This window comes from Panthera onca, chromosome B1, assembly GCF_046562875.1.
Source record: "Panthera onca isolate mPanOnc1 chromosome B1, mPanOnc1 haplotype 2, whole genome shotgun sequence".
In the NCBI taxonomy this organism is placed as follows: Eukaryota; Metazoa; Chordata; class Mammalia; order Carnivora; family Felidae; genus Panthera; species Panthera onca.
In genome coordinates, this window is record NC_138342.1 from 155,726,012 (window position 1) to 155,748,686 (window position 22,675).

The following is a 22,675-nucleotide window of genomic DNA, read 5'->3' on the forward strand; positions in this document are numbered from 1 at the left end:
ATTAGTAACATACTCTTGCAATAGGGGAAAAGAGGCCAGTGTGAACTAAATTCAACTTCTATTTGTACAGAGGTGACTGGGTGTCTTAAAAGGAGAATAAGGAGAGAGGGAGGGGGTAAGGAGAGAGGGGGAGTCAAGGAAGTGAAAAATTATAAAAAACAGGAAGGGGGTTTGTCCTTGTGAAACCCATCTGGGTTTGCTAACTGGCTCTTATCCAAGTTAGGCTCCTTTTCTTCCACAGAGGCTGGGAAGCAGGGCCCTATCTTCAGGTGTTGGCTGGAACACACAATAAATTCTTTTGACAACCTTGAGTTTTCTCCGGCAGGCATGTTAAGGGAGGTTAGGGTCATTGTAGGGATGTGGCGTTGAGCTGTTAGAAATTATGTGAGTATTCTGTTCAAGTCTTTATAGGTCAAAGTTGAGGCCTACTTGAGAGGGCTCAGGAACCTGACTAGGGTTTGGCCAGGCAGAAAATCTTTGTCACTGATCTGCTCAGCATCCCTGGGAAGTGAGTGTGACGGGTGAAAAAATGAAGAGAATGTCTTAGTGCCTCCAGACTTAAGAACATTGGCAGTATAGCTTGACCAGCCCCTACCAGTCCCCTCTACTGACTGGCTGCTCTCCTCACCATGCCACACCACCTGCCATAGACCCATTCTCGTGGCACTGGGCAGGGATGGCCTGGATTACCTTGTAGCATTTTTGTGTCCAGAGGAGAAGCCTGATTGTATACCTCTCTGTCCCCATGACTGGGTCAATACTTGTTTAAAGATCAACCAGTAGTAGGGAGTCTAGATGAACTACAGAGAGCTAGCCCCAGTAGATGTAACCCAGGGTCAGGGCCCCTAGCCATTGTGTGCACAGGGAGCACATGGTCTCTATCCTGGGGAGACACCATTCCTACCTCAGCTGGTGGGATCAGTGGATGGATGGGCACAGTACCCTTTCTGAACAGTCAGACACTGAAGGTTAAGACTGGAACCAGGGATACAGGAAACATGAGGCATTCAGCTGGGGATTCCGATCATACCCACTAACAGAGTCATGCATCCATCCACCCATCTGCCCTCCATCCCATCAAACATTTAATTAGCATCTTCAGCCAAACAGGCATGATATTAAGTATCGAGGGATCATGGATAAACAAAACAATGTTTCTCTGCCCAAGGGAAAATGAGCTATGTTTCCATAACTCTCAGAGATTGCAGGTTTTCCCTGAGCTCTTGCAAGCAGTCTGGGGAGTACCAGCCCGCCTCCATCCTAGCCCTTTTCAGGGCCCCAGACCAGCTTAACCCTGTGTTGTGGCTTAGCCAGTACTTAAAGTGGCCAGCATTGGAAGGAGAAGTGGTCTAGGAAGAAAGAGATCTGGTATCCCAGTGATAGCTGGTTACTTCCTCTCTCTGAACCTCAGTTTCCTCATCTCTAGGTGAGGGTTTGGACTGGGGAGGTCTCTGCCAGCTCTGGCATTCTGTGCTCTTATCCATCTTAGGCTGTCAGTTCATTAGACAGCCTTGAGGGCAAAGACGACACTTAGTTGTCCTTAAATCCTTAGCCCCTGGTACCATTCTGGAATGTGGTAGGATTCCAGAAGTGCATCTGGGTGGATAAGGAAGTGAATAATTAGAAAGAGAAATACATACATTGATAAAGATATGTATAAAGAATTAATAAAATAATGCATCTTCAGCACCGCAAATCTGTGCACAAGAAGTAGAATCACCCTGGACGTCAATAAATGTGATCACTACTCTCAAAAGCTAAGGCTGATTTATCTTTCCCCTGCCCAGAAACAGAGACACGTTCATTTTCAAATACAAACTCAGCAACAGCCGTGCTTCACAAGGGCATCCCTGCATTGTTGGTCCTCCTGTAAGACTTAGGAGAAGCCAAACTATTTCTATGAATTAGGGGTGGAAGCATGACAGTTCAAGGGTTAAAGTAATTCTTTTTAATGTAACTGCTTCATCAAAAGGCATCTTGCACTGAAGTCATGAGGTAGAATTAGTGGGCCCTGCCCAGAGAGCTCAGAAAGAATGAGGGATCTTATGAAAAATGAGGAAAGAGAGGGACAGGTGGAGAACTGCCTCAGGGAAAGTCTCAAGGTCAGGTCCCAGCTCTTCTACTTACTACGAACTGTGGGATGACCATGGGCAAGACATATCACCACTCTGAGCCTCTGTATCCTCAAGTATCACATGAACAGTTTGGGCCAAGTGATCTCCAGGTCTCGGTCTGCCGGCAAAGTCTAGGCTTCTCCATCATTTGTGATGATTAGAAAAGCCTAAAGACTATGTGACTAAGAGTAGCTCTATGCACCAAGTAATGGTGATATCTGAAGCCCCCTATTAAGCTTAAGGAAGTTGTTACTAGATATAACCCGAGAAAATGCAAAGGCTCCTAGTCCAGACACCTCGCCTTATTCCTCTCCGTGATCTGACCCCCTCTGTGCCTCAGCCCCACCCTCTTTACTGAGGGGCCAGGCCAGGACTGGAACAGGTCTGGGGTCCTACCTCAGGAGGGATGAGGGCCTTGTGGTTGGTCCCAGCAGTAGCCTGGGTAAAGGGCAGGGTCAGTAGAACAGGTCGGAGAATGAGGAGGAGGGGTTCTATGGTCTGGCATGGCACCTGGACAGGAAAGCTCCAAATGGAGATTAGAACCACTGATGCTGTGGAAAATTTGTTGATGAAATGCTTGATCCTTTTGATCCAGGAGAGGGCAAGGAGGCTGCCCGGCTGAAGAGGGCAAGTCTTCTGCTCTGGGTTCTGTTCATCAGCTTCCTCCCCTAGGATTACACCATGAGACAAAGAAGTGACCGCTTCTGATGTGAGCTTTTTTGTGGTTTTTTTTTTTTAAGTTCATTTATTTTTTGAGAGAGAGAGAGAGAGAGCAAGAGCAGGGGAGGGGCAGAGAGAAAGGGAGAGAGAAAATTCCAAGTAGGCTTCATGCTGTCAGGCCAATGTGGGACTCGATCCCACAAACCATGAGATCATGACCTGAGCCTAAATCAAGAGTCGGATGCTTGACTGACTGAGGCTACCTAGGTGCCCCGATGTGAGCTTTTTGAAGGGAAGGGACTCTTTTCTGTCTGCTTCTCTGTATAAAAGGGGAGCACCTCTGACCCCAAATCATGGGTAGCAGGGCAAAAAGAAACAGGCCTGACCCTGTAAGCATCTGGATATCACTGCTCTGGGGAGTACTAGGAGAAGTTCTGCTCAAGATTTAGCGGGCCAGGGATTTTGATGTCCTCCAGGCTTTTGATGAGGAACAGTTCCTTGGTATTTCCCATAATCTTGGATCTTCCGGAAGATCTCTTTTTGCAAAGAGCTGGGTGGGGGCCAGCCTTGTGGTCACTATGGCTCTGTCCACTTGCAAACCATGGTACATGTCCGGGTAGATTCCAGTCTGCAGGGTAGGGACCCCAGGACAAGAAAACGAGTTTCATATTCTCTCTACCTGGAAGGTTCTCTTTGTGAATCAAAATCTGATATCCACATAGAGAATGGTGGAAATCAGGGTTTTCTGCAGAGTTGCTGATTTTCTTTTTGCTCAGGAAGGATTTTCCAGGCCCCCCTGAGGTAGGATGCAAAGAAAGAGGTAAAGGGGCCTGTCAGACAGTGCAAATGTGGTTGTTAAGGGAAGTCACACACAGTTGCAAAAGCCTGAGGTCATCATGAGCACGCTTTTTTCTCTAATTAATTTTTTTTAATGTTTATTTATTTTTGAGAGAGAAAGAGACAGTGCATGAGCAGGGGAGGAGTAGAGAGGAAGACACAGAATCCACAGCAGGCTCCAGGCTCTGAGTTGTTAGCACAGAGCCCGATGCGGGGCTCGTACCCACGAACCACGAGATCATGCCCTGAGCCGAAGTCGGGCGTTTAACCGACTGAGCTACCCAGGCGCCCCTCATCATGAGCACTCTTACCTTCTGCCCTCCAACTGGGCCATTCCCTCTTTTTATCAGCCTAAGAGTGCCTGAGTTTTATGCAGTCCAAAATCTCTGCCTGCCATTTTCCTTTCCTGTCATGCAGAGAGGCATCTCCTTGACCTCAAGTGGCCCCACACACTCCTCGGAGACCACTCTGGGCGGGTGTCTGACGAAAAAGCTCCCTGGACTTACAAGAAGTGTCCTGAGGGTGTTACAAACCAGGCTGAAGCCTCCTGTCAGGGACTACATCTGCTTGTGTGGGGGCTGACACACCAGTGGTGGCTGGTTGATTGGTGGGAAAGCTTTGCCTGGGGCAGAAACTGCTGGGAAAAGCAGAGTTCAAACCCTCTGACCACAGAAACCCAAACCTTTTACCAAGTCATGACATCCTTCCCAGGCCAGGGAGGGAGTCACTGTTGCAGTCATTTAGTGATTCCCCAAGTGCATGCCAGGAGGTGGTATCATTGCCCAGGCCCGAGGGGATGCCTGCCTGTGGCTCCATCAGAAGGCCAGAGACACTGTTCATGGACCAACCCCTTGGACTGTCCAAGTCCTTGCATTGGGGCAGTTTGCATCATAATCAGATCAAACCTCAGTCTCTGGTTTTCCCAAAGGAATTATCCACAGAGTTGGGCTTTTATTATGGGAAAGAAAAGGATGCAAAAATCAGCCTTACTGCCAAGTTCTATAAGGACTTGAACAGTATGTGCCATGTCATTTGGATGAGTCCAGGGGAGGTCAGGTAGATTTCAGAATCATTTTCTTTTGGGGCATGCAACATCCCATGGGCAGGTGACTGTGTTCTGCCTCCATTATGAGGAAAAACCCTAAATCTGGAGGATCTGGGAACAAGTTACAAGGAACAGGTTCCAATGCTCAATGAGCCAACCTAGGGTCTGGGAGGTGGGGTGGTCCTGAGGGCCACAACTTTGCTTGGTTTATGAGGACCATGGGGCACAGACTGGAGAGACATCCTTAAAATTGATGTTATGAGTCCCCTAATTATGGTTACCATATGTGTGCAATTTTTTGAGGTTGTCCTGTTTCCAGATATTCTTTTGTCACTTCCATATACATTGAAGTCTTCTGGGAATTCCAATATTTCAGCATCCAGATGACATTTTCCAGATTTCTTCTAGTACCCACCATAATTATATGACCACATCCCTATTTTCTCATTTGGAATGTTATAGTCATTCACCAATAGCCTAGTCCTGGGGTCCAGAGCCCAGGACCATCCCACCAAAAGAAGCCATTAGAGAATGAGTTAGTAGACGGGGCTATGATGTAATAAAGAGGGGGTTAGAACTGTGGGATACCCTGAAGGCAGATTCTCCTGACTCATACCGAAGTCCTAGGCTCGAAGAGCTATGTCCCATACAGAGGACCTGCCCATCTGGATCTGTATCATCTGAGTTCATTCATTCATGCCTTCATTTTACACAGCTTGGGCATCTTGGTGTACAGACACTGTATAGGCCATGTGATCTGTCCCTGGAACGCTCACAGTGTCCTAAGAAGATAGATAGGCAATTATTAGATGAAGTGCTAAATACACCCATAGAAGAGGACCTGGCCAGGTGTGGGGCATGAAGGGAGGTTTTTTTGGGAGATGGGACATGTAAGCTGAGATTTAAGGGACAAGAAAAGCATAGGCTGGAGTACAGAGAGGGTTTTTTGAGATCGGGGAGTCCATGTACTCCCCTGGCTCATTCAGGTCTCTCCTCAAGGCCTTCCTTGTTCCCTCCCATCCAAGGTGGTACCTCCCTTCACTCTCTATTCTTTTCCTTGTCTCTCTCTCCAAGATGGCACCTTCTGTCACTCTCCACTCCCTTGTCTCTCTCTCTTTAAGATAGCACCTTCCCTCATTCTTCATTCCCTTCCTGGTCTCTCTCCAAGATGGCACTTCCCCTCACTCTCCATTCCTTTCCTTGTTTCCCTGTCCAAGATGGCACCTTCCATTCCCTTCCTTGTTTTCCTGTCCAAGATGGCACCTCTCCCACTCTCCATTCTCTTCCTTGTGCCCTGTCCAAGATGGCACCTTTCCCTCACTCTTCATTCACTTCTTGTCTCCTCGCCCAAAATGGCAACCCCCCTCAATGTCCATTTCCTTCCTTGTCTCCCTATTCATGATGGCACCTCCCTTCACTCTCCATTTTCTTCCTTGTCTTTCTGTCCAAGCTGATGTCTTCCCTCACTCTTCATTCCCTTCCTTGTTTCCTCATCCAAGATGGCACCTCCTCTCATTCTCTATTCTCTTTCTGTTCCTGTCTCTGCACTCATCACTACTTGGCCATAGTTATATTGCACTACTTTGGCCATAGTTACATTTTTGTTTCCTAGATTCTTTGCTAGTCTCTCCACTAAAATACCAGTCCCTGAGGGCAGAGACTTTGTTCATGGATGTATCCATAGCTCCTAGAACAGGACCAGGCCTTTAGCAAATGGTCAGTCACTTATTTTGTTAAACAAAGACATGAATGCAGTGAGTTCAGGCTGGCCAGAGCAGAGAGGATATGGGGGAATCTGTGAACATCAGCCCTGGCTTCCTGTGTCTCACCCAGCCTCTTCCTATTATTTTGACCTGACACCCTGAACTCTGCCTGGCCTGCTCTGGGACCCACAACATTCTCCTGTCACTTCTGCCTCTACTTATGACCCCACACTGAGACTTCTGTTGGAAGCTAGCCTGGCGTGGCCCACTGCCACCATGACAGGGTGCTGACAGCGGTGAGACAGGTCTGTGAGAAATCAGGGCTGACATCTCAGCCTCAGCCAATCCACCCAGGGCAAGCCCTCAGCCAGGGGCCAGGGCTCATTTGCTGCTGCTGGCTCTAGGTTAGCTTGTCATTACCGCTCCCTGGGGAGTTTCTCTGTCTCAGACCCAGTCTCTGCCTTCCAGCTTCTATGGTTTCCTTCTCCAGGATTCCTGTGTTCTCTTGCTCATCCTTATCTCTTTTTGACAGCCTGGTATGAGCTTGTGTTTTCAGCAAAGCCATATGGGGAGAATGGTCAGCGATGAAGGATGTGTAGAAAATGGCATTAAGCATTTCAAGAAGCCTTTCAGAGTAAACCATCTGTGATATTTCAGCGCCTTGGGAATGGTGTGGTTTCCTGGTGACTTCTTTAGTTCCCCCATGCAGAATATCCTGGGGTTTCCCCAGCCCAGGCAGCACATAACAGACACATGGCCAATTCTAACTCCTCTCCTTTCTCATGTGGTACAAATGTGGGATTTATCAACTTTGCCCTCTCCTCCAGGGGGCCCATGAAGGTCACAGTCATTGGAAGGGGGATCCCCCAGCCCAGCTGGCCAAAAAAAGAAAAAAATAGCCCAAGGATGCAGTACTTACTGGGCACAGAACTTGATTTGGTTTGGTCTTTTCTCTGGCAGTTCACATCAGGATCTTTCTGCATCATTTCACTCACTTGTCACCGTGTCACAGTACAGTGACTTTACCCTACATGCCCCAGGTGGTTTCCAGCTGCAAAAAAAGAGACACCTGTTACCTCTTCCCTGGCCTTGGTATCACTGAACACTGGAGCTGGAAAAAACCTTACAGCTCATCTACTCGTATCACTCCCAAATGTCAGTCGACATACATGTATTACCTTGGAATCATGTGGGACACTTGTAAAAAAAAAAAAATACAGACCTCTGACTCCCACTGCCAAGATTCTGATCCAGTGGGTCTGAGGGGGGCCCAGGAATCTGCATTTCACAGGCATTCTGAATGATTTTGATGTGTGGCCAGATTTAAGACCCAGTGACCACTCCAATGTCTTATCAAATAAGGAAGTTCTGGTCTCCAAGGGATGAAGATCATCACCCCGCCTCCCAGAGTGGAGAGCAGGCAGGATGGTGAAAAGGACCTTGGAAGACACATCAGAAGGAGTGCCCTGGTGGCTCAGTGGGTTAAGCGTCTGACTTCGGCTAAGGTCATGATCTCGCGGTTCGTGAGTTCAGGCCCTGAGCTGGGCTCCGCACTCACAGCATTAGAGCCTGCTTGGGATTCTGTCTTTCTCCCTCTCTCTCTACCCTCCCCCATTCCCACACTTTCTCTCTCTCACAGGATAAATGAGTGAACTTAAAAAAAAAAAAAAAAAAAGGGAAGAAGAAGACACATCAGGAGACCCAAGCCCCCACTCCAGCTCTGACACTTAACAGCCTGTATGGCCTGACACTGTGACTTCCCAGCCAAACCCTGGTTTTGAGATGAGTCTAAGGCTTGTTTCAGCTGTTCCAGTGCTCTTTGAGTCCCCAAAATATCCCCTTGGAGAAATAAGGCAGTGCTTTTAATGCAAAGGGATGAATCTTCATTCATTCATCCGTGGAGCACATTTACTGTTCATTTCCTAGAGCCAGGCTCTGTGCTAAATAGCTTGTAGATGAATGTGATAGAGTTTCAGCCAGCAGAGAAGAAGGGGTGACCCAGGATTTCCTGAGTGTCTGCAGTGTACGAGGCATCATGCTCGGAGCCTTATACACATGACTTCCTTTAGGCTGCACAATAGCCCTCTGTGTTGTCCCCATGTCACAGTTGAGGAAATACCCTCAGAGAGGCTCTGAGTCTTTCTTAAGGTCATTCAGGTAGACCAAAGAGCCTTCTATGTGCCAGGCACTGTTCTAAGCTCTTCATGTCTTGCCATATCTCACTGATCCCCTGACATACAATTTCACATCACTGAAGTCTGGAAGCATCTAGCCATTGACATCATTTGCCACTGTAACTGGCAGAACTCTTTCCTTCTTAGTAGCATATATAGTTGTGATGTGCCATATAAAAAGTGGCATCTTTCGATGAACTACTGTCTCCCGCTTACACATAGTGAGCGGCAGAGACAAAATCCACACCCAAGTCTGCTGGCTTCACACTCTCATGCTCACAGCCCAGTGGGGAAGTGGCCTTGAACGGTGGAACTCAGGGCTGAGACACTTCCCAGGCTGCTCAGAGAGTCTGGATGTCCCTTGGTTTTCTCTGTTCCCCCTTCCCCCTCCTCCATGGTAGGCATGACTGCTGGTCACCAGGTCCCAAGAGGTAGAGAGAAATCCAGCAATCATATTCCTTGGGGATCTACCCAAATGAGTTAAAAACTTATGTCCATACAAAACCCTGCCCAGGAGTGTTTATTGCACCTTGATTCATAATTGCCAAACTTTGGAAGCACGTGTCCTTCAGTTGGTGAATGGATAAATAAACTGTGGCACATCCAGACAATGGAATATTATTCACTGCTCTCAAGAAATGAGCTATCAGGCCACAAAAAGACATGGGAGAACCTTAAATGCATATCACTAGGTAAAAGAAGCCAGTGTGCAAAGGCTGTGTACTATGTGATACCAACTGTATGACATTCTGGGAAAGACAAAGCTATAGCGACAGTAAAAAGATCAGTGGTCACCAGTGATCAGAGGCTGGGAAGTGAGACGGCGGGGCGCAGAGGATGTCTAGGGCAATAAAACTACTCTGTACGATACTATAATGGTGGATACACGTCAGTATACATTTGCCCGAACCCGCAGAATGTACACCAAGAATGAACCCGAAGGTAAACCGTGGACTCTGTGTGATTGTGATGTGTCGGTGTGGGTTCATCTTTATAACAGGTGTGCCACTCTGGTGCAGGATGTCCACACTGGGGGAGGCTGGGCTTGTGTAGGGGCAGAGGGTGTATGGGAAATGTTTATACCTTCGTCTCCATTTTTCTGGAACTTAAAACTGCTCTGAGAAAATGAAGTCTGTTAAGAGAAAAAAAAAGAAAGGTGGAGAGAAGCAGGTTGATTAAGGGCAGGATGAGACACCAGGGTTTCTGCTGGTCATGGTCTTGTGTGGGGGGCGGGGAGGGCAGGGTAGAGGAAAGTCAGGGCGGGGCAGGGGGGTGTCCAGAGTACAGTGGTGACTGCCGGCTGCCCCCAGCAGGTAGCGTGGAGGCGGTGATGATCCGGCTGGTGAACGGCTCCGGCCCACACGAGGGCCGGGTGGAGGTGTACCACGAGCGGCGCTGGGGCACCGTGTGTGACGACGGCTGGGACAAGAAAGACGGGGACGTGGTGTGCCGCATGCTGGGCTTCCGTGGTGTGGAGGAGGTGTACCGGACGGCTCGATTTGGGCAAGGTAAGCGCTCTGGGGGCCAGGGACACGGGGACCAGCTGGGTCTCCTCCCCAGAGCACGAGTCCCCTGCACAGCGGTCCCACCGGGTGTCGCCTGGCCTCTGCCCCCATGCTCCCTGCGGTGGGAGGTTCGCTGGCCCCCAGGCAAGGAGCTGTGCCCTCACACAGTTCTGATTATTAGAACACTCTTCTTTTCCTTGAATTGACTTCCTTTTATTTCCCGTGTCCTGTCAGATTCCCCTGCGGACCCTCGTTCTCAGCCCTGCGTCTCAGGCGCGGATCTAAACCCACTCCCACTTAACTCTACTACATGTTTTTGTAAGTTTATTTATTTATTTTGAGAGAGAGAGAGAGAGAGAGAGAGTGCACACACACGCGAGCGAGCAGGAGAAGAGAGAGAGAGAGAGACAGAGTCCCAACCAGGCCTCCATGCTGTCAGCACAGAGCCCCAGGTGGGGCTCGAACTCACAAACCTGGAGAACATGACCTGAGCTGAAATCAAGAGTCGGATGCTTAACCCACTGAGCTGCCCAGGCGTCCCTATTACATTTTTGTTATGGAGCCCAGCGAGTGCTGAACACTTAATGCACCCATTGTGTGCCTGGCTCGGCTCTAAACACGTTACAAATACTCCCTCAGTGAATCCTTACAACACCTAGGAAGTGGATACAGAGATCATCCCTGTGTTCCAAATGTGGAAACAGAGGCACAGAGAGGTTGACTAACGTGCACAAGGTCGCACAGCTAGCAAATGGAAGAGCCTGGTTTCCCTCAGACCCCAGCAGGAGGCTTAGGAGGCCAGGCTCCCACCCACTCTGCTGGCTGTTCCTGCCCCTCTCCGAGTCCTTTCTTCTTCAGATGAATATCTCCGGTTACTTCATCTCGTCTTTATGTGACAGGATTTCGCAAAGTCTTCACCATTTTGCTGCTTTCCTTTCGACATGCTCAAGCATACCTCCCTTCCTGTGGATGGTACAAGAGACTTGGAGGGAGGGGTGCAGACGTTTTCTGGGCAGATAGCGGATTTGAACTGTCCACCACTCTCCTGCTTCGAGGAGGACAGCTCTGCCCCAGCTCCAGTCCCCGTCCATGGCACTGCGTCTGTCCCCCAGGCTAGCTCTCTGTATTAGTCTGCTCAGCCGCTGTAACAAAGAGCACAGACCTGTGGAGCTTAAACAACAGACATTTATTTTCTCACAGTTCCGGAGGCTGGAAAGCCCATAATCAAGGTGTCCATGGATTTGGTTTCTCCTGAGGCCTCTCTCTTCAGCGTGTAGATGGTCGTCTTCTCCCTGTGTCTTTACATGGTCTTCCCTCTGGATGGTGCCTGTGTCTCCTCTTTTATAAGGACGCAGTCATATTGGATAGCACCCCAATGACCTCATTTCACCTTAGTCACCTCTTTAAGGGGCCTGTCTCCAAACACAGTCACATTCTCAAGTCCTGGGGTTAGGACTTCAACTTGGTAATTTCAGGAGACACAGTTCAGCACATAACACTCTCTAGACCTTGGCATGCTTGCTGTGACCACCACCTACTACACACAACCTGGGACCGCTTATTTTTTTTTTTTTAATGTATATCCATTTTTGAGCGAGAGAGACAGAGTGCGAGCAGGGGAGGGGCAGAGAGAGGGAGACACGGAATCCGAAGCGGGCTCCAGGCTCCGAGCTGTCAGCACAGACCCCGATGTGGGGCTTGAATTCACGACCTGCGAGATCAGGACCTGAGCCGAAGTCGGATGCTTAACTGACTGGGCCACCCAGGCGCCCCGATCTGGGACCATGAATAACACACCTGCCGACATGTGCTATAAACGTTTATCCATAGCGCCGCACACACTTTCACACTCAAATATAAACATTCACATTCACACATGCTTTTTCCTCCATCAGACCTTGAACTTGAAGAAACCTGTGTTGAACCATAACTAAAACAATAGTCCCACGTGCACAAACCCAGTACTCCCCGCGCCCTCAGGAGAGAGTACTGACCCGTGGCTGTGTGAGCTTGTTGCTTCTCCAAGACGCTGGGTTTTGGCGTCCCCATGTGTAACTTAAAAGGGCTTGAGGGCTCTGATGTGCCTTCCAGCTTTGAGCCCCCTGGGATTGGAAATGCTCCTGTTCACCTGTCAAGAGGACCCAAGTTCTGACAGGTGTGGGGAGGGGTTTGGACTGATCCTCTCATCCTTGGTTTCCAGGCCCCCCTTGTGGCCTGTGGAGGAACAGCTGATCCCTGTGGGAGCTCCTTGTATCATGGAGCGGAGCCAGGCCTGTGTGCTGTCTTGCCTGACGCCATGGCTGCCCGACCCACCGGGCTCGATGGCTAAAGGGACTCATGGGATGGCATGAGAGGAGGGGCCAACACATCCTCTCCAGATAGGGAAACGGAGCCAGGTCACGTCCAGACCGGCCGGGACACCTCCACTCATCTGAATCACCATTCATCTCGTCCCCACCAGGGGCTGTTGTAACTTTTGTGCAGAATCTCAGCCCTTACACCTCAGTCGCTGTTACAGACTGAAGATTTGTGCCTCCCCCAATTTCCTGTATTAAAATCCTAACCCCCAGTGTGATGGGATTAGGAGGTGGGGTCTCTGGGAGGTGATTAGGTCGTGACAGTGGAGCCCTCATTATAGGACTAATGCTCTTACAAAAGGGACCCCAAAGAGTTCTGTCTTCCTCTTTCCCTGAGGAAGCACAGAGAAGTCAGTAGTCTCCAACCCAAAAGAGAGCCCTCATCAGAGGCCGACCATGCTGGCAGCCTGACCTTGGACTTCCAGCCTCCAGGGCTGAGAGAAATAAGTGTCTGTTGTTTACAAGCCACCCAGTCAATGACACTTTGTTAGAGCAGTCTGGGCCGCCTAAGATGATCCCATTGACGGAAAGTGACGGGGTGAAATCTGTTGTGACAGCTGGCAGAGAGCAGCTGACCAGCCCCACCCGTCCTGGCCTCTCTACCAAAAGGCCGGAGCGCGTGGGGAGTTCAGAGAGTCCAGCTCCTCGGAGGGCAGCCCACCGGAGAGAGCACTTTCCTCCCACTTAAAGCTTTGGGCCAGATTTCAGCCTGTTTTCTTCAAGGAAACCGCCATCCCTATTTACATGAGGAGCTGGAACTGTAGGAACGGTCCCTGCTATTTCAATCTTGACTCCAGTGAGGACTCCTGCCTAGTAAGTGGAGGTAAAACCTTGTGGGGAAAAGAAAACCCAGAAACTCTTGGGGCGCCTGAGTGGCTCGGTTGGTTAAGTGGCTACCTTCTGCATAGGTCATGATCTCACGGTTTGTGGGTTCAAGCCCCACATCAGGCTCTCTGCTGTCCACGTGGAGCCTGCTTCAGAGCCTCTGTCCCCCCTTTCTCTCTTCCCCTCCCCCCATTCTCTCTCTCTCTCTCTCTCTCTCTCTCTCTCTCTGCCTCAGTCTCTCCCTCTGTCTCTCTCTCTCTCTCAAAAATAAATAAACAAAAATTTATTTAAAAACAACAACAACAGTGTCTAGGGGGTACCTGGGTTGCTCAGTCAGCTAAGTGTCTGACTTCAAGCTCAGGTCATGATCTCGTAGTTTCTGAGTTCAAGCCCCACATCGGGCTCTGTGCTGACAGCTCAGAGCCTGGAGCCTGCTTTGGATTCTGTGTCTCCCTCTCTCTCTCTGCCCCTTCCCCACTCCTGCTCTGTCTCTCTCTGTCTCTCAAAAACAAAATAAAAAACGTTAAAAAAAAATAAAATAAACGGAAACTCTTTTAGAAAAACCAAAAGAAATCATTTGAATGTCATGGGCGGAGTTAGTCCCAAACTGAGACTCCGTGGCCTCTTTGATTCCCCCTTGACTTTTGTATCATGTGACACATGGGGAAGCTCTGAAATCGCCACTGTAAACCAGTCAGTGGAAAGCCAGACTCACTTTTCTGCACATATCACACTTGCACTGTGATTTCCCCATCGCGGTCCAGTAACTTACGTCATGTGATATTCGAGACCTCGACAGATCAGCGGGCCAGGTGTTATTAATGGGTTCACGGAGGGTAAGAGAAGGGCTGGCCCAGCCGAGGCTCATCTGAGCCCTTGCTCCTAAACCAGGCTGCACCGCCAGCTTTCCTCAGGCATCGGTGGGCACTGGGCTCAGTGGTGGGTGCAGGGTTGAATGAACCTAGTCTCCAGCCTCAACAGGTTCAGTGTAGAGGAAAGACAGGCGTGTTTATCGACTCTGAACAGCATGGTGGGGGCTCTCAGGTTATGGTGGCCATGGGCGCAGCGGGCAAGGGATGCCGTCTCTCCTGGCAGCGGTGGGGCCGTACATCAGATCCACCCTCTGACCACAGCCTCCTTCCCCACCAGGGCCCAATGCCTCGTCCCGATCTGCCCATCCCCAGCCTCAGTCTCCCAAGCCCCGGCCCCTCCCTCCATGGCTTGGCTTCTCTCTGTGCCCTCTGGACGTGCTTCCTGCCTGCCAGCCAGGACCACGCGCCTATCCCCGTCCCGCTCTCCCCCACTCCTCATCCCACATCTGGCTGGTCCCTGGGTCCCACAGTGTCTACTCTCTGCCATCCCTTGAATCTGTCCCTTCATTCCCCCTGCTCTTGCCTTAGATGCCCAGGCAGGGCAGGGCAGAGCAGTGGTCAGGAGCTCAGGCTGTGGGTCAAACCTGAGTTAGAGTCCCAGATCTGCCACTTGGAGCCAGTGACCTGGAGTAGCTTCTGTGGCCCCCCTCTATCTTCAGCCCTTCTGCTATCGAAGGCTAATGGCAAACGCTAAATGAGATCACGTGTCTGGCGGTAAGCATGGCACGGGCCCTGTGGTGCACATTCCTCTGATATACGTTGGGCGGAGGTGGGGTGCCAGTCAAGGTGGGCGTATGGGGGCTGGGACCCTCCGTGAGCCACTTCCTCGCTGCTGCCTCACCTCCAGCTCCAGCTTGCCTCCTGCCGCCTTCCTCCTTGCAGCTGCCAGGGTTCTATCTGAAATGAGACCCTTCCTCCTCTGCCTCCCACCTCCCTCTCAGCCTTCAGTCACACGCAACCACTTGTGTTTTCCGAGCTCCCGTGGCTCTTTCGTGTCTCCGTATCTTCTCAGGCTCCGTCTGGGATGTCTTCCCTTCCTTCTTCATCTAGCTACCTCGTATTCAGCTTTTCAAGTCAGCTCCCTTATCACCTCCTGAGGGGAGCTTTGCTGGCAACTTCCTTTCCCGCCCCACCCGTGCCCTGGGATGTCAGTGCCCCTACTCGGAGCTCCCCGGGTGTCACGTCTCTATCATGACACCTCTCACACCCTCCTGAGCTCTGATACATGTGTGAACACCTTTGTGCACGAGGCTTTACCTTCACAGCTCCAAAACCCAGGACTCTGCCTGGGACATACTAGGGTAAATGGATAAAGGCTGGAGGGAAGGAAAGGAGGGAGGGAAGAAGGAAGGAAGGAACTTCTGTGCCTGCCTAATCTGACTCCTCCCCCCGTAGAACACAAGGCACTGCCAATCCCTCCCTGGCAGTTCTCTTGGGGGGTCTGGCACCATAAAATTTTCCCTGGACAGGGCCCAAAAATCAAATTATCAGTTTCTCTGGCAAAAGGCAAGGAAAGAGCCGGATGGGAGAGACTTAAAGGTGTTTTTTGATTTTAAATTGGTCCAAGAGCTGTTGGAGAAGGAGCAAATGCAGACAGAGCAGATGGAGGGTGATGGCTGGAAGGAGGTCTAGGAAGGGGTGGAAGGAGCAGAGGGTAGCCCCGCTGGGAAGGAGCCTCACATCTGCAGAGAAAATCTTTGTGTAAGACACATAGAGGGAGTAAGGATGGGTACAGATGCAGACAGATTTGTGGGTGGGGGTGCGAGGGATGGAACTGGGGGTGTTCGCTTCTAATCATATCATCATTACCAGTGTTTGCCCCTTTTCTCTAAGATAAAGTCCAAATACTGGGAGGTGGCTTTGTGCACAGATCCACAAACATGAAAGGGCTAGGTAGGAAATATTTTAGACTTTATGGGCCAAAGGTTTCTCTCCCTGCTCAACTCTGCACTTGTAGCATGAAAGCAACCACAGACAAAACATAATCAAACAGTGGGGCTGTGTTCCAACAAAGTTTTGTTTACGAAAGCAGACGGTGGGTTGAACTGGTCCACGGTGTGCCACCCCCGACCGAGTGTTCGTGCTGGGTACTGTGTACCCAGGAGGAGCAAATACTGGCCCACCGGCACGTCAGAGGCCTGGGTCGTGGCCTCCTGCCCTTGGTCATCATGGGACAAGTCACTTCATCCTTCTGGGGGCTCAGTTTTCCCATCTCTTAAATACCCGTTTGATACTTGTCCTGGCTACCTCTGTGTGCAGCTCCGATGGGTGGATTCAGCGTAACTTATGTCTTCTATTAATGTTACTCCAAATAAACAGGTAGAAGCTCAAATGTTAGCTCCTTGAGGCAGAGATTTGTGTTGCTGTTTCCTCCTTTTTTGTTTGTTGATGTAGTCCAGACACCCAGAATAGTGCTGAGCATGGAAAAGGTCCTCAAATACATGTTGAATGAATGAATGAATGAATGAGGAGGATAGATTAAAATCTCCACTTACTCATCCCAACAACATCACCTTCAAACAGCGCCTAGTGTCTGGGTGTCAGAAGACCTGGCCTCTGGTCCCAATTTTGCCTCCTCAAGATAAACATGTCACCCTATTGCTTCCTTTTTCTGATCTGAACAGTGGGACTTAATTATCACGGGGCTTTACTAGGGAGCTTGGAGAGCTAGCCCGAGACGGGCTTCTCAGATTTGAAGGCGCACATGAATCATGGGAGATCGTCTTGAAATGCACATTCTGATTCAAGCCCGGGTGGACCCCGGACTCTGCGTTTCCAGCAAGCTCCCAGGTCATGCTGACGCTCCTGGTCTTGTGGCTACACTTGGAGGAATCGGATGTCAGTTCTAAAGCTGAAGTGGTGATTGGTACAGAGAAATGGGAGTTCTAGGCTCTTTGACGTGGTGAGCGGCAGGGATGGTTCGTGGGTTAACTGGCCCTCCGGCGATGCCCCACGCTGCCGTAATACTGCAGAGACCCGGCACTGCCGATTTAATGAGCCTATTCTCATTTTATGAGCTCTTCCATGACTGAACAATAGCCAGAACTCCCTGGCTAAACACCAACTAGAGTTTGGAGTTTCATGATCCTGTATACGCATTTGGGCTGGTTACCTTGGGTCTGTTCTGTATTTGTCAGTTTCCTTCATTTACTTCTTTATTTGTTTTGGGTGTGACTAATCCCACAGAGCTCTCGGGCCTGCAGGCTTTTCCTGGGTAATTTGTAAACTGATGTGTTTTCCAGGAGACATTTAATCTGCAAATTATTGCTAGGCCTCAAAGGGCTTATTGTGTAAGAGGCACAGGGTATCCGGCCAGGGAAGAGGCTCTTGTGAAGAAACAACGGCCAAGGCAGCGGAAGGAGGCCTCTCCTCCCAGCTCTGTCCCTGAATTCACTGCTCGGCAATCCCATGACAACAGATGCTGAAAATCTCTACATAACGAAAATATGTCTAAACCACATAGCTCGTGCGGTAGATTTTGTGGGCAGTAAAATGGTTTAGATAACATCCTTTGTAAAGAGATTTCTCCTATGCAGTTCAAGAGCGAGTGACGGCTTTAAGGTTTTTACAGTCGTCCCAACCATTCCTCCACAAGGAGAGGTTATCTGGATGCTGAGAGATGGGGCCGGGAAGAGACAGGGCTACTAGGATCAGGACACGGTACCAATCCCTGAGCTACCTTTTTTATAGGGTTTTGGTAGATTTCAAAGTCCTTTAAAAATCAGGAACGGGGCACCTGGGTGGCTCAGTCAGTTGAGTGTCCGACTTCAGCTCAGGTCATAATCTCACAGTTCATGGGTTCAAGCCCTACCTCAGGCTCACTGCTGTCAGTGTGGAGCCTACTTGGGATTCTCTCTCTCTCCCTCTCTCCCTGCTCTCTCTCTCTCTCTCTCAAAAATAAAATAAACATTTAAAAAAGAAAAAAGAAAAATCAGGAACAATTTTTTACTTCATCTGGCTTGATCAGGTTGACATAGCTAATTTATGACCTTTAACCCCATGCTTTTTGGTGCCAGCTCATAGACCTAACAAGCTAGAGCACTGGAGTGACCAACAATCCTGGTTCAGCCAGCATGTACCTGGTTTTAGCACCAAAATTCTCACATCCTGGTAATTCCCTCCCAGTTTTAAAACTGAAATCGTTCCCCTGATGGGGCTGAGATTTGAATCAAGATCTGGCCTACTTATTGTAAAGCCCTGCTTCTTCTGCTACATCAGTGCTTCTCAAATTTCAGTGCTTAATTAACCTCTTGGTTAAAATGTAGATTCTGGTTCAGTAGTCCTAGGTGGGACCTGAAAGTTCTGCATTTCTTTTTTTTTTTTTTTAATATTTATGTATTTTTGAGAAAGAGAGACAGACAGAGCATGAGCAGGGGAGAGGCAGAGAGGGAGACAGAATCTGAAGCAGATTCCAGGCTCTGAGCTGTCTGCACAGAGCCCAATGCAGGGCTCAAACTCACGAACTGCAAGATCACGACCTGAGGTGAAGTCAGCTGGCCAACCAACTGAGCCACCCAGGTGCCCCTGAAGTTCTACATTTCTAATCAGCTCTGGGTAATGCCAATGCTGCTGGTCCAGGACCACACTTTGAGTAACCAGGCTCTAAGCCACTGCTTCTGTGGGTGTCCTGAAGCTCAGTCGTGCTTCCAGAGGGCTCCCAAATGGGCTCCCACCATCTGGGGCGTGGCATGGCCATCCGCACAAGAGAGCGCACCAGAACCATGGGTGATGGTCCTGCCAGTTGATCAGTGGGGGCTCCAGGTGACTTCTCTTGCAGCCCACTCCCCTCTCCATTGACCCCTGACTCCAGACAACCCCCCTCCATTCCTTCCTGAAGCCTCACCCAGCTGCCCTATTGCTCTGACATTCATTGGGGACCTTCATTGTCAAGTTTATGTCTCTCAAGGCGCTGGTTCAATCCTAGGAAAACCAACTAAAGGCTCCCCTGCATGGGCAACTTCAGACCAGTGGGTTGGTCTCCTTAAGATCTGGGTAAATGGGACTGGCTGCAGGTGGAGCTCACGTAGATTGTCTTAGGGACCTTGTATTTGGGGAACTGACCTAATTATGGTTGGGGATGCTTCTTCCTGTCATTAAATATATATATATATATATATATATATATATATATATATATGGCTATAATGTTAAATTCTGGGGTCCTCTGTCATTCTAGCGCCACTGTTTGGAGTTCATAGAGTGGAACCATCTGCTTTAAATTTCAAAAGATTGGGGGTCATGTTGCGCAGACATACTTGGTTATAGGGCACTGGATCTGTCCAGTCCAGGATCTGTCTGACATTATCCCTCAGATTAGGCCGTGCTTGAGTACTCATCAACAAAGACTGCAAGACATTGTATCTCAAAAGCTATGAGGTGTCTCATATAAAGTATGTGCCGAGACCAACTTGGTCTTGAGTTTCAGACTCTGCAACTTACAAGTTGAGTAGCTCTGCACCAACTGTATCCTGAGCATCTATAAAACGGGTGTATGAATGTCTACCTCACGGCGCCGTGCTCAGAATGGAGGAAGATCACACATGTGAAATGTCTGCCGTGTAGGAGATACGAATAAATGCTGCCATCACCACGATTGTTGTTACTCTGCCCTCAGGAAACTGAGCCTAGAAAATGAGTATTTGGTCTTGGTGGGGAGGAGAGGGCAAGGGGAAATGGCTCGATTTGAGAATTGCCAGCAGAGCCCGGGACAGCCCGGTTAAGAACAGACACAGCGGTGCTGTTTTTCTTCTGTCCTGCTCTCCTGCATATCTGCTAAGAAACCATGTTGACTTGTCCCTACAGGCACGGGGAGGATTTGGATGGATGACGTGGCCTGCAAGGGTACAGAAGATACCATCTTCCGCTGCAGCTTCTCCAAATGGGGGGTGACAAACTGCGGACACGCTGAAGATGCTGGGGTGACGTGCAACAGACACTGAAACTGGGCGCAGTCCACAGTCCGGGCCCTGCTGCCGAGCCTCCTTCCTGCATTCCTGGGGCGGGGGCATCACTTGGGACCATGCCTCGGCCCTGCCCAGCCCAGCATCCCCCTCCCCCATATCCCTGTGCCAGGACCACAGTGGCCTGTCGTCATGCTCCTCTTGGACATCAGCTCCAAAGTGCAACTCTGGGATCCACTGCCTGTCTCTCCCTTCTACCAGGGTTCCTGCATGTGAAGCCCTGGGCAACTGGATCGTCATTTTGCCCGCCCTTCTAAGCACCATGCATCAAGACTCAACATCCATGCTCCCTTTGGTCTGTCAGTTAAATGCTGAGAGTGTGTTGGCGAGAAACGCAGCAGTGGACACGGGAGGGAAGCATGACAGGTCATTTACTCTTCAGATAATTCCCTTAGTTAGGCCAAGAGCTTTGACATCTTCCTTCCCACCAAGAGACCATACCAAATGATTCATTCTTCCCTCTCTTTACTCTGCCTCTGCACACCATTTGTTAGTCTGGGGAAGTGATATAGAGGAAGGGCCAGCTGTAGGAGTGAGAGGGAAATGCACGTCACATGCAGGAGGCAAGCTGGCTTTGCAGAAGAGGAGTGAAACTAACATCCAATGAGTGACTCCCATGTGTACTACACATCTTGGATGCTAAATTCATTTATCCACTTTGTAGCGTTTCTACAAGGCTTGTTAGCTTGGGTAAGACCTTACCTCTAGGTAGCACTCAACTGACCCATTCACGTAGCCAGTAAGATTGAAGATTGAGAATGACTAAATCATTCTTTCTACCTGCATCCTACTGTGTCTTTCCTAGGCTTGGGCAGGACACTCAGGTGCAAGACGTGGGATTACAAGGTTACATACTCCAGACTACAGAGTATAAGATTGGACGTGACTGGCTTCCAGGCCAACCAGGAGGAAGGCGATTTGGAGGGTGACACGGGGACTTATCTGCGTTTAACTGAGACCAGCGTTCATCATCTGACGGTCAGCCTTAAGGCCAGCTTACCTGTGTCTCAGAGCTGTTTGGAGGTGAAGCTATCCAGGCTTCTTTGGGTGTGCTCCTATGATCAGAACGCATGTCCTTATGGATCCTGTAAGCGTGGAAGGAAATGACGATTTCCTATAACCTCTGGCAGAAGAAGCAGCCATGGACCTCTGCCAGTCCTCAATCTGCACCCCTCTCCTAGCGACAGGAAGATCATATTCTTCCTCTGACATGAGGAGGAGGTCAAACCAGGCCATATACATATTCTAGGACTAGGGAAGCTACATGGTAGTAAGTGAGCACAGACTCACCGCCCTTGGGGGAGTCACAAACTGAGTCAGGCCTCGGACACACAAATCCCTGTCACATGGGGTGAGTATCAGCTTAGCTGGGGAAAGTGACACCTGGGACCTCCCCCCACCCCCCAGGTATAGGACCAGCAAAATTCCTGGCTGACAACAAAACCAATATGTGCTATTGGTTGTTCTTTGCTTACAGTATGCTTGTTATCCATTAATGTCCTAATGATCAGAGACTCTCCTGATCAATTGCTATGTTTACATAACACGCATGTACTCAAGCATCTTTCTCCAGGGCCAATATATGCATGCATATATGAACATAGCACTCTTTACTACATAGCTCAGCACATTGCAAAGTTTGCATTAAAAAGAGAAAATACTAAAGGTGGAAAGATGTCACACTGAATGAAATAAACCCCAGGTCATTTCTGGCAAAAAATCTAGCTATCCCATTGATGAAGACCCACATAACTTTCTTACGTGGTCTTTTCATTTAGGAAAACACAAGTCTTGTTTTACATCAAATAAAAATCACAATGATAAGTGTTTGAACCTTAACTGAAAAGTCTACTAGTTTACATATTTACTTACGAGGACATGGAAATAACCATGGATCTGTATTTCAGGGACTAAAGGAAATTAGGCCTGGCCTAAAATACATCAGACCTTTTGTAAGAAAGAATTTCAATAAAGCTAAGAACATGTCACTAACAAACTTTGTGTCACATTCTTTCTCATGAAATTCTGGTGAGCATGGGGAAGACTGGTAAAAACTGGATGGTCTGATCATTTCTCACTGGGGATTGGTAGAATGGGCAGCTTATGAGAAGCTATCTTAATACTTCTGGAGCACAATAAACACAGTGTAGACCAAGAACATGGTGGAACACAATGTCTTAAGCCTTAGTAGGTAACCTAAGGAAGGGGTCCCAAGCAACAGAAAAATCAAGGCCCAGCTTATAGGAGAATTGTACTTTTATTCAATCAAGGAAAGAACACCTATTTCCTGATATCTCCAGAGGTGGTACTTGGGAATGAAAGGGTACTTCCTATAATCATCTTCCCTCTGTCATAACCAGAACAGTGTGCTTAACGCATAATTTCAAACATTGGGCAACACATGTAACACAAGACCGTGATCCTTGAGGAAGGGCAGCAAGTGGGGTAAGCCTACCCTGGCCTGGGCTCTCTGTCCAACTGTGGCACAGTTGAGGGGAGCCCTGAGTCCAGGAATCTCACTAAGGTGAAGACATCTCCAGGATTGGAGAGACAAAGACACACAGGAGAGACAAAGGTGGCTGGAATTTTCAGGGCACAGTGCTCAAGAGTAGAGAACTATACA

The 22,675-nt window shown here is 49.3% G+C and overlaps 1 protein-coding gene across 2 annotated transcripts in view; it reads left to right on the forward strand.

The window, feature by feature from the left end:
* Positions 1 to 22,048, forward strand: part of SCARA5 (scavenger receptor class A member 5) — a 125,969-nt gene extending 103,921 nt beyond the window's left edge. Inside the window, exons 8-9 of one of the 2 annotated variants that reach the window (XM_078445569.2) lie at positions 9,844 to 10,041; positions 19,895 to 22,048. In XM_078445569.2, the coding sequence (XP_078301695.2) occupies positions 9,844 to 10,041; positions 19,895 to 20,031 (335 nt within the window). In that variant the 3' untranslated portion in view covers positions 20,032 to 22,048. The remainder of the gene's footprint in view (positions 1 to 9,843; positions 10,042 to 19,894) is intronic. The other variant, XM_078445570.2, reaches the window with a different exon arrangement.
* The last annotated feature ends 627 nt before the right edge of the window (positions 22,049 to 22,675 follow it).